The sequence below is a fragment of the Drosophila sulfurigaster genome, chromosome 3 (assembly GCF_023558435.1).
Source record: "Drosophila sulfurigaster albostrigata strain 15112-1811.04 chromosome 3, ASM2355843v2, whole genome shotgun sequence".
In the NCBI taxonomy this organism is placed as follows: domain Eukaryota; kingdom Metazoa; phylum Arthropoda; class Insecta; order Diptera; family Drosophilidae; genus Drosophila; species Drosophila sulfurigaster.
In genome coordinates, this window is record NC_084883.1 from 41,470,513 (window position 1) to 41,483,132 (window position 12,620).

General features: G+C 33.8%; 2 protein-coding genes across 5 annotated transcripts in view; one reads left to right on the forward strand and one right to left on the reverse strand.

The window, feature by feature from the left end:
- The window catches only part of LOC133840839 (phosphatase and actin regulator 4), a 139,639-nt gene that overhangs the window by 109,593 nt on the left and 17,426 nt on the right, over positions 1-12,620 (reverse strand). The gene's annotated exons all lie outside the window — the stretch shown is intronic.
- On the forward strand, positions 1,989-3,319 carry LOC133845010 (uncharacterized). The gene is made up of 2 exons (XM_062279321.1): positions 1,989-2,148; positions 3,008-3,319. Exons 1-2 carry the CDS (start codon positions 2,137-2,139, stop codon positions 3,224-3,226), a joined length of 231 nt encoding a protein of 76 aa, XP_062135305.1. The 5' UTR covers positions 1,989-2,136; the 3' UTR covers positions 3,227-3,319.

Sequence of the window (12,620 nt, forward strand, 5' to 3'; positions counted from 1 at the left end):
AATAACAAAAAATACAAAAAATAAAAAAACGGAAATTAAGTTTGACATTGTTAACCAATTTTTTTCAGTTTGAAATTGATAAAAAAAATGTGAGAGTGTTTTATTCCCATAACTTTCGTTGAGATTGACTTTTGATTTACAACTTTAACATTTACGAGACAGTTAAATGCGTTTTTTATGAGCATATTATTAATAATTGGCAATTTCGAACAACGAAATGTTGAAACTCAGGCGCCCAAAAAGCCTTTTATTTACATTCCACTTAAAATGCGTTTGGCCATAAAACTAGCCTCCCCCAAACCCCTTCAACGCAGCCTCCACCCGCATATATATTTGTGTATATCTAATTGCCAGAGCTTTATATGCTCGATATGCTATCCCACCCACAAAACAGTTTTCCAGCATTTCCCAAGCAAATGAAGCAATCAAAAATGAAATGTTTTTGTTATTGTTATTATTGTTTTGTATTCTCTTGCCCCACTTCAAAAGTAATTTACCTTGTTTTCCACTATTTGATTTTCCACAATAACAATCAAGTATTGCGCTCGGCATTTTCAAAAACAAAACTAGTCGGAAAATTCTGAATTCCATCTATTTTTAGGCCCCAACACTCATTTTATTTTTGTTTTCAATTTAGCATTAACATGAACGCACACACATACACACACACACATTGTTATGTAGTACATAGTATACATATAGAGCACAGGAAACGGAAGCATCGACAGCGGGCGCCCCCGGCATGTGGGTGTGAGCGAGAGGGGTGCAGGGAGCCCAGGAATTGTTTGTGGTACGCAAAATGCCGGCAAATGCCAAAGCGCAAGCGTCGCGAGAGAGAAAGAGAGCGAGAGCAAGAGAGAGCGTACACAACAATAACAGTTGTGAAGCCACTGCAGTTTGAGCAGCATTGTGCAAGCCATTTTATAGCATGCGATAATTTTATAGCTAGCCAATTGCGCTAAAACTGTAGTTGACATGATTTTTGAATTTTTAATGCTCGCACGAAACTTTTTCCAACACAAATTTGTTATTTATATGGAAACGAAAAGTTGTGGAATCATTAAAGTGTATTTAATATATGTATAGATAAAGCTTGACAGCAATTAATAGCTCAAAGCTGATTACTTTTTGTTTGTACTAACAAAAATTGCTAGATTAATGGGTAACTTGTCCATTAAGCTACCCCATCATGGGGGAAGTATTCTTGAATATAAAATTAACTGGCAAATCTTGACAAAGCGTCATCGTTCATTCGCACAGGACATTGAAATATCTGCAGGACGCCCGCTCTAAATGCAAGTGCTGCCAACTTAATTTATGTTGCATGCAAAATGCGCAACAACAATAATGAAGAAGGAAGAAAGAAGATGGCGAACAACAACAAGAAGAAGAAGCAGCACATTATTATCCTTGGCTAAGATAAGACAAAAGAAAGATGCCGAGAAAGAAGCTTGCTTTAATTTAACAGTTTGACAAATTGAATGCAGAATAGAAAATTTGCTGCAGCAGAACAATAGGGAAATGCGTTGTGGGGGGAAAGAAAATGGAAAAATTTCGCACAAAAGACGCTAGCCAAGGACCCCGAAAATATATATATGTATATACTATATACTATATAGCATTGGCCAACTGGCAATGAAGCCTTAATTGTTCATGCTGCAAAAGCAAATTAACATTGCACGAGCGCCAAATGAAGCAGCATTTGAATATTTTGATTACTTCCGATTTAGGTGTCGATGTCGATGGGGATGCAGAGCGAGCAAAGACGAAGAAGGGGGAGCTGGGGGTAGCTAGGGAGCTTGGTGGCCACCCACAAGGTAAACAACGTAATAACATCAGCTGCTTTTGACCATTAGACATGCAGCGCACGCCTCAAGACGCTCATAAAGACCCATTGAGTTCGTCAGTCTTATTTCTGGCCCAAAACGCAAAATTAAAAACCGGCAGCCCAAGCACGAGACGTGCCATGGTCAAGTTGCCACTGCCCAATACTCAGTCAGTCATTCATTCAGTCAGTCAGTCATTCCCTCTATCCCATAGACCGATTTCTGACTATAAAAGCTACGACTATTCGCTGAGCAAAACATATCAGTTTGTCATCCACAAGCAACAACAACCCCCCAAAAATCAATCAAGATGTTCAAGTTTGTGAGTATTACGAAAGCAAAAGTATTTCGCTTCGATCTAAAAAAGGATTCAAAGATATAAATCTAGTGTTGTGATTGCCAAAAATGAAGCAAAGTTCTTTTGTTGAGTCAGAAAGTGTTTCACTTAGTTAAAGGAATACATATAGCAAATAATTCTATAAATCCTATTGAGCTGCTAACAGTGATCGTCAAAAATCACCAACTACTAGTTCTTCTAATGAACTAGCCTTAAAGGCAACATTTAAAGACACACAATTGACTCGAAAGAGCTTTAAAACAAATAATTTTAGTTATTCAGATCGCGACAAAAAAAGTTAAATAAAAAAACTGATCTTAACTAATCTGTTGTCTAAGTGTTGAAATCAAGAAATGAGGCACTTCTTTGGGAAAAAAGAAGATTACTAAAACCGTAATTTGATGAAGTTTTTCTACTTCTTTTAATGAACTAAAGAAAACAGTTTTTAAAAAATCTGATTACTTGGCAAGAATTTCTGAAGTTAACTAAATGCAATAGTTACAATATTATCCCCAAATTCAACGCATTCAAAATAGGGAATAATTCAAAATATCACGCCAAAGATTCGTGAAAAGAAATTAATATTTTAGAATATATATATAGAATTATAACAAACTAAATAAGAATATTACAACTATTAACTAATTTAACATCACAAAATATAACTATTTACATCTTCTTCTTCGATTAAAGAACTTAAACTTTTATTCCCAAAAGAACCAGTTCATTTTTCCTTTTCGTCTTTATATACCATTCGCAAATTATACACAATTCGTTTTTTCCATCTTCATCTCTTATTCGTAAACGTTACTCAATTCTAACTTTCCCTTCTCTTCCCTTGCAGTTCGCTCTCTGCCTGTTCGCCGTCGTCGCTCTGGCTGCCGCTAAGCCTCAGTTTTTGGCCACCTACAGCTCTCCCTATGTGGCAGCCACGCCCTACGCTGCCGCCTACACTAGCGGTGTCTACGCTTCTCCCTACACCGCAGCTTACACCAGCGGAGTCTATGCCTCGCCTTACGCTTACAGCGCTTATCCCTACAGCTCACTGTACCTGAGACGTTGAGGATCGCTAATCGAATGTCTTTGAAGTCGCTCAATTGCGAGTGACTACTGTAACACTTGTTGACGACCTAATGAACCCCTTAATAAAACGAAACCAAAAGAAAAAACAAAAACCAAAAATCATAAGCTTTTAACTGTTTGCTGTCATCTGCTTTGAGCTTTTAATTGAAGCTGGCTTTCGCATCGTGTTGACTTTTCGTCCCCTCTCAAATGAAATGCAACTGCAAATGGAAATCGGAAAAACAGCAATGCAAGCTTTAAACTCGTTAGTTCCCAGGAAGGAACACCATTATGACTGTGTGAGAGTGAATGCAACTGACAGTTTGGAGACTATAAAATACTTTATGGTCAAAGCAGCAATAACAGACGGGATACTAAAACATTATCGCAGCTGTCTGACTGTCTGACCGCTCATCAACATTTCAACAACACTCAGTTTTGAAAATTTCTTAATGAGATTTGGCACTAATGCATTTGTTTATAACAGCAAAAATATACAATTAAATTACACGAATTCCATTATTATATCTTAAAATTGTTATAGGAGTAATCAAGCAAATCCCAAAATTTGATGTTAAAACTAATTAGGAATCATTTTCCTAAGATCTCATAATGCATATAAAGCCTATTTACCAACGAGTGTTATATTTCTATTTCAAGACATCTTTAGACTAGACTTTGGACCGAATTATGCGAGCTTTCTTTGATAAGATCTGCAACCTTCTAGCTCTTACCATTTGGCTTGTGCGTTTATTAACGCAAGTCAGTCAGTTACGACAAACAGTTTAATATGTATATGAAAATGAACTAGTTTAAGAATACTTGCTTGAAAGAATTTCTGAGAGAGATTTATTAATTGCTTAACTACAATCATCTTGGGTAAAATCTGCAGCCTCCTAGCTCTTACCGTTTAACTTATGCTTTAACATCCAGCAAGTCAGTCAGTAAGGACGAACAGTTTTTTACACAGAGATTAACAAGTATAAGAATACTTGCTTGAAAGTAAGGAACTTCTAAGAGAGACAGACTTTTTAATAGCTATTCTACAATCACCTAGTTTAAAAACTGAAGTCTCCTAACTCTTACTCTTTGATCAATACGTTGGTAAGTAAGTTGGTAGGCAGTCGAGAGAAACAATTTAGTTAGAGCCATATAAAGATTATGTAGTCTAAAAACACTTGATAGAAAATAAAGAACTTTAACGAGAGACATTGTTACTTTACAACAAAACTTTTACTTTTCAAAAAATTTCCGGTATATTTTTGCGACATCGAATAATGTTAAGTATCTTAAATTAAAAACTGCAGCCTCCTAGCTCTTACACTTTGATCAATTCGATGTTAGTTGGAGAGCTGTAGTTGGAAAGCTGTCAGAGCGAACATTTATAATTAAATTAGCTAGAAAATAAAGATTATATTCATATCTTTATCAACAATTTTAAAGATATTTTTGCGATACTGTGTTTAAAACAAATGTTAAACAAACTTTCAACGTTGATAATTTCTTTACTAAAAGCTCACACGATATTTTTGCCTTTAATATTTAGATAACATTTTAAAGAAATTGTCTTTTTATTACAAAGTTTAAAAACTTTTTCTTCTACAGAGAAATGTCTGTAAATAAATTTCTTAATAAAAAGCATTTCACTTTAGTTATCAGCACTTTAAGTAATCTATATTTGATTGTCGCAGGGTAATTGACTGTGGAGCAGACTCGGCTGACTGCCTTTGCATTTCCTTAAAATATTTACGAATTGCAATTTGATGTTGTTCTGCGAATATTTAGTGCAATTTCCGTTAGCCATCAAATGCATTCGCATGCCTCGTCGTATATCATGTTGCACACTTGCAACGCCAGCTGCGTTGTGGCAGATCCAGAAAGGGGGCGTGCTGCTATGCATAGAGTGCAGTGGGCGATAGTATGCGTGGTCAGCTGTCGGCTGCATGCACGTTAGGATCTAAAAATGTGCAAATTATGGCAACTAAGTTGCTTGATGTTGTCCCAAAAACGCACCGAATGCAGGCAAAAATACGCACACACAAAACACTCACACATACACTCATACACACACTCACACACACACACATGGAAGAGGCGCCTCAACGGCAGCAAAAGCTATTTGCATATTTTGCGTGTGGCATGCTTGTGGGCGCATTGTGCACAGTGGTTTGAGTGCTTATCAAAAATGCAAACAAAATTGCATCAGAGAGCACCAGAAAAATGTTTGATCAAAATCGAAAAAACAGCATTTGAATAATGCGCATTTCGATAAGCAACGCAATGTATTTCAATGCAATTTCTGTTTACATTTCAAACAAGCTAAATATAGAAATTTTTATAAATTTCGAAAATGTTTGGACTTTTATTTGATTTGTGCAAAAGTTTCTTAAGACAACACTTTAAGCCACTTTGTGGTCACTTTTGGGGCAACTTTTTAAGGGACAACAAGCTGCTCTTACTCGCTGTTTGTTTTAATTTCCAAGAATAACATTGCCAAGTTTAAGAGCTAAGACACACTTTAACTAAAAGTTTGTCAAATAATATTTTTTCATGTGAAAGCCATACTTTTAAAATATGCAACTAAATGAATTATTTCATGTCATGGATTATTGGATTATGTTAACCTTTGACGAATTTAATTTGCTGCATTTGCATATTTTTGTGTGTGTCCTGCATAATCAAATCATAAATAACGCGCCATAAAAAATGAATACCAAATATCCAAGCGATGACCTGTAACGTAATTTGTGGACATTGCTTTGACCTTGGATAGTATAGAGAATTCTTAGATCATCTAAGCAAGGGAACTGAGAAGTCAAAAGGACTTGAAATCGATATCTGTTTATATGCTGAAACTAAGATGGTTTTCATAACGAAATTAATGGATATTTGGCATGAAATTAAAATGAAATTAGATATCTAATATTGAATATTTTGTGTATTGCTAATAGACATACATATATATTTTATATTTGAAAGCTCTTGCTCTTATAGTTTGTGAGATGAACACCTTAATGCAAACGGACGGACAGACAGACGGAGAACTTATAAGGAACTATAATGATAAATCTATAATTCATCATTATTTGTTTGCTGATAAATTAAATTTCTTTAAAATAGTAGAGTAGCAGAGTATTTATCATTGCATTTATTTTTATTAAAAAACTTTAATCCTTAATTGGGAATTAATGTTTGTAGCTATTTCGCTCTTTTCATGCTGCAAATTGCATTTACTCAAATCTTGTCTAATGTCGTTAGTAAATGAAGAATATATCTTCTGATGACAAACTTTCTTTTATTTAAATATATTTAAAATATATTTCCTCCTATTGATATTTCTAGCAAATAGAATTTAGTATATACTTTAATCTTAAATTAGAGAATTTATTTTATTACTAATATAATATATTTTACTTCCCTCTTTTTTTTGTTACAAATTTCATTCTTCAATCTTGCAACTCTTTTTTTACGCTATTTTTTTTTTACTCCCTTTTAAATTCTTTACAAATAGCCTTCATCCCACTGTGCACACGCATATGTGCATCTTAATAGACGCATCTAACAATGCTATCTGCACACCACAACTTTTGCCAACTATTTTTTCAAGATGGCTATCACAAAAAAGCGCAATTTAAGACACATTGTAAGAAATTTTCGCTAAGCAAATGCTTTCGAGCGTTGAAATGCTCATAGTGAGAATTGTAGTTTCCCTCCCTCCACCTTGGGGGCCGTGTGTCGTGTCAAAAGTTGCCACTTAAAAGCTTTTTGTACAAGTTGCACCTTTAACCGTAAAGAAAAGAACGAAAAGAACAACAATGAAAAGTTTTCTACAACTTTTGTCTCACTTTTTTGGCTTAATTCCTGTGCTGGCTTCGTCTTCTTCTTATGCAAATACCACAATATTGTGGAAATGCGAGAGCTTGCTTTAAGAGGAGTTTCCAAAACCTCAAAAAAAACAGAAGCAAAGTCCTTTAGATGTTAGCCAATGCCAAATGTAAATCTAATTTGTGTGCCTTCGAGGCAAAATATGGAAGCCAAAGTAACGCCCACCTTAAAGAGAGAGGGAGAGAGCAGAAAGTGGCCGCCCGTTGATAAATACCAAATGCGACACCTACATGCACAGTGGTACCAAAATTATTGACACGCAAAAAACCGACCGAAAAAAAAGCAAATCATAAACCCAAAATTCCATCGCACACTTTTGTGGCCGTTCTCAACAATCTCAACACAAACACGAGCTTCAGAGCATTCCTGACAAACACATTCCCAGTCCCTTACCTTGGGAGTAGGAGGTAGAGGTAGAGCTCCCACTTGGTTTGGCGAAGCTACATTAGCTTGTGTCTTGTCGTCGGCATTTTGAGAATGTAGTCCATCAATGTCAAACTTACCTGTAAAAGGAAAAGAAAGAGAGAGAACAGCGCGTGAGAAAAAAGTTTAATATAAAGTCAAGTGTATAAAATATAAATAGCATATATTATATGATTAAAAGGATTGCAGTACGCAGCTGCAGACTGGAGGCTCTATATAGGAAATGGGAAGTCACTTTTTTGATTGAAAGACATTTTCAGAAATTTATAAAAGTACGCGGCAGAAATTCCCTAAGCTCCTAGGATTTTTAGAAAAATATTCCACAGTTGCATATTAATTTCTTCTAATTGTTAAAATCCCGATGAAATTTTACTTTCCAAATCGAAGCAATTTTTCTTTGTTGCATTAATTTTTCATAAAATGGATTAGAATCTTAAAATATATGATCTTTTTATTGTTTTCTAGCTTTGAGAAACTTAAACTTAATTTAAAAATTTAAATTAAAATTAATTATTGTCATTTCTATTATTTTGTGGCTAATAAGTTCACATAAATTCGTTACAAGAACTTAATATAATTTCTCTTCTCAAAATAGGTCTGATATAATGTTGATAAAGATTCTACTCTTTTAATTCTTCTTCTGCCAAAATCTCCCTTTAATATATTTTAAAATAAAAAAAAAAATAATAATAAAAATTCTCAAAAAATCATATTAATAATTAATAAATTCTTCTTCTCTTTTTGCTTTCAAAATTTTCATGATTATTCTTTAGAGAATTATGAATTGATTATTCTTAAAACATATATTAAATGTTATTTTGTTAAATTCCTCTTCTATCAAAATCTCTTTAATAGATTTTCAAATAGGTTTCACAATTGGAAAAGATATATTTTCTATAAATTCTCAATAATATCATTTAATAATTTCAAAGTTTGGTTTCTAAATTCTTCTTCTCTTTTTGCTTTCATTATTATTCAATTCTTTTGCTGTTCTTTACAAATCGTTATTTATATATGTGACTAGCTTTAAGACGTTCTTAAAAGTTACTTCTTTGCTGAAATTTGTATTTTTTATCGTTCCTCTCTCACTTGACAAATGCTAAAGGACTTTTTTGCGAATGGCTTGCCATAAAGCAAAACAAAAGCCCCGCTGAACATTGTTATTATGTAAAAAGGCATCGTACATAAATATCATAAATATAATAAATGTTGATTTCAGTTTGTCTTTCAATCAGCCAGTCAGACAAACAGAGACAATCCAAGTGAGAGATGAGATGGAGAACGATGCTGTGCCATGCACTTGAGTTGTGTTTATTTATGGCATTCGGTTGTGTTTGGCAATCAAGCTAAGTAAATGCCGCATATATCGCATATTTGTGAAAGATAATGCCAACTGAATCAAATTAAAACTGTGGTCTTATTGCCAGTAAAATCCCCAACAACAACACCAAAAAAAAAAACAAATACACAGGTGTCCTGCCACCGATAAGAAAAGCAAATACATTCGAGTTGTTGTCAATAAAATCGATATTGTATTGAATAGTTGATGTTCAAATTAAGCTAAATGACTCAGCAAGGCAATTGACTCAAGTTATTGTGCGAAAGGATAAATTTTATGGCCTGTTTTCACATCATATTGAATGCAAAAAGTCTTTTCCTCTACTGTTAGTTGTATTTAAATTGCAAACTTGATGTGAAACTGATTGCATTTAAATTGACAATTGATTCAAAAACTATTCAAAAATGTAGAAATAATAAATATTTTGACTTGCTTCTGTATATTTTTTGCCAAATTGCTGGAAAAACTATTCAATGAAAACGATATTACATTTAATAATTGTTCAACCTCTCTCAAGATGCATTAAAGTAGCTTTTGTGGCATAAATTGAAATAGGAATCCAGACAGTTTTCACAAGAATTGCAAATAGTCTTTTTGTGCCATTTGGTATTTATTTTGTCACATAAAATTAATGAAATGCATCCCACTTTATTAACAGACTTTTCAAACGAAATTTACTATTTTTCCTTAACAACATTTTTTCCCAAAAAGGTTACAAATTTCATTGGAAATGAACATACTAAGAAAGTAAAAAGGGTTAGCCTCATGGGTCTAAAACAATTTATAGAAAACTATATAAAATAAATCACAAAGAGAGTTACCTTACTTTCAATGTTTTATTTTTTAAGTAATAGTTAAATATAATTACATTTCAATGCATACCAATATGGAAATTCTATACATCATAATTTATGGATGCTTGACTTCTTAAATTAACAAGTAATAAAGCTATACTATAAAATACTCGCTACCTAATTTCAATAGAAGCACAAGAATGTGGTTTTTTATTTTTAAATATACCAAAAAAATATACCACTAAAATATGAAAAATATTCTGAGTCTTATTTTTGCTATATTGTTATAGTACTACATTAAAAATACCATAGAAATATACTAGAAATATGCGATTTTTTCTACAAAAACAATTCTCTAATAACTTCGACAATTTTTATCTAATCGCAACCAAATTTTTAGGGATCATATTATAGTATGTACCGAAAATCGATTCCAGTTTCAAAACGCTAGTTACGCCTATTATAGCTCTATCAATTATAGTCTCTGAGATCCAAGACGGACATGGCTTTATCGTCTCGACTGTTGACCCTGATCGAGAATATATGTAAATACTTTATAGGGTCGGAGATGCCTGGTATATACATTTCATGAAGGCACAAAGTTATAATACCCTTCTACCCTATGAGTAGCGGGTATAAAAACCATTTTTAAAGTATTACTAATACATAAGTTATGTTTCTTAAATATAAATATATTTCTCCCAATATTTATAATGCTTAAGAGGAACCAATATTTCAATCCAAATAGTCATTTCAACATATTGCTTTTTTTAAGTGCAACTATATGATAAATTGTGTGCTCTAAACCAACTTTCAGCAAAGCTTAACAGCCTGTATAATAATTTAAATTAATCTCAAGACTCGGCAGACTGCAAACAATATAAAAACTGCCAGAGAACAGAGAGAGAAAGAGAGCGAGAGATTAGGCTAATAGTCAGCATTAATCAGTTGTATTAAATTATTGCAATTGCAATATTTGATAATTCAAATTTTGCCTTGATTAATGATTGCTAAACGCTGTCAAAATCTAATTAATTGCCTGGCTCATGCAGTAGCAAGAACAAAACTGGCCATTGAGGATGCTTAGCTTTAGCTCCTTGGCCTCCTTCGGATGATGCTTAACTTGTGTGTGTGTTTGTCTGTGTCTGTGTGTGTGTTTCTGTGTAGTGTCAACAGACAGCAAACAGTGAGGCCAATCTTGATGCTGAGCTCAACACTCAGCTGATTAAACTCAACAAGTGAAAAAGAAGCGAACGAGAGAGAAGTGCAAGAGCAACACAGAGGACCACTTCAAAGGGTTTCAATTTCATAAGGCAAACTGCGAAGGCGACGATAAAACACGTTTAACCCGTTGTCATAGCTTCCTCGCTATTTCTTTCTCTTTCACTCATACTGTCTCTCTCTCTATCTGTTATTGTGGCCGTCATTTATTTAAAGCCCTCTCGTTCCCCATTCGTGCGGCCCGCATTATTGTGGGCAGTGGGGCGTGGCCGTGGGACGAGCCTACAAAAAAACATTAAAAATTCATTGCTTAATTCAGCGACCGTTTGCAGAACAATGAAAAGTGCAGGGGGGGGAGCAAAGTTGTAATGAAAATGGCGGCCGACCTCTGTTAAAAATGCACAGCAACAATTTCCGTTTCCGTTCGCCCGACGACGACCGTTTCTGCTTCTTCTTCAACCGTTTGCGCAACATTTCCCTTATTTTGTTTTTTTGCACACTCGACTGATAAATGTTTGGCCTATTAACGACACAAATCAAAGGTGCTGACGAGCTTGGCAGCTGGAAACCTTCTGCTCCTCTTCACACTCGCAGTTTAGCTGATTTCTCTCAATTGGCAATTCACACGCAACACGCTTCAAGTCGCTGGCGTTAAATTGAAACGCGAACAATCTCCGCTGATAAGGCAATATGATGCTGCTCTTCCTTTTTATTCCCCACACTCATACACTCACACACTCTTCGCGTTTAACGTGGCGTATAATCGATTTTTATATCACACAGCTAAAAACATTACACAGCCGCCGCGTATGCCAGCCGCGCAAACGTTCCACATTTAACTAACTGTCGAAAATCAATTGCACAAAACCTGTCAGCAAATAAGTTTTTCTTTCGCTGTTTTGTTCTCTCGTTTTTTTTTTATTTTAATTTTCTTGTATTTTTTGTTGTTTGTTTTTGTTGTTGGTTTTTTTTTATAATATTTCTAGTCGCGTCGTGCGGTCGAGCAGCTGGTCAATGCACGCAAAGAGGCCACGAAGGTCAGAGTACGAGTAGCATAGTCAAAACATAAGAACGCTTAAATCAATAGACGCGCTTGGAATGCGCCAAAGGTGGCAAACAACTGTGGAAAAATCAAGGAAAATAGTTCTGTTCTGTCGAATAAATACAGCTGAATATACGAAGAAGTTACAGCACGAATTTTGAGAATATTTTAAAATATTAAATCATGTTTCTAAACTAGGTACTCAAATAGAATTCATTTCAAATAATGCAAAACTCTTTGGTGTATAAAGAAATTTTAAAATATTTTTATGATTTCATGTCTGTAAACTTCCATTCTTAACTTCCACCTTTTACTAAAATAGTTTAACATATTGCATAACTTATTTTTATATAACGAAAGTTAAAATTTTATTGTATTTGATAGTTTTAGAATGTAAATCATTAGCATATACATCTTTTCGTCTATTACCAAAGTATTTTTTATATGGCGATTTAAAAAATGTTCTGTAAATTTCGACAAATTTTAAAATGAAATTATAAATGAATTCTTAAAACATTAGATTTATTTAAACTCAAGTCTTAAATATTCATTTTGGAAACTTAAAAAGTCCGAATAATTCTACGAATACAGAAAAAGGAAATATATATAAAATAATGAGAAGGAACTTTAAATTGTAAAATTATTTGTTTTTTATCTTTATATTCACAAAAATATAATCTGCTTTTGAGGT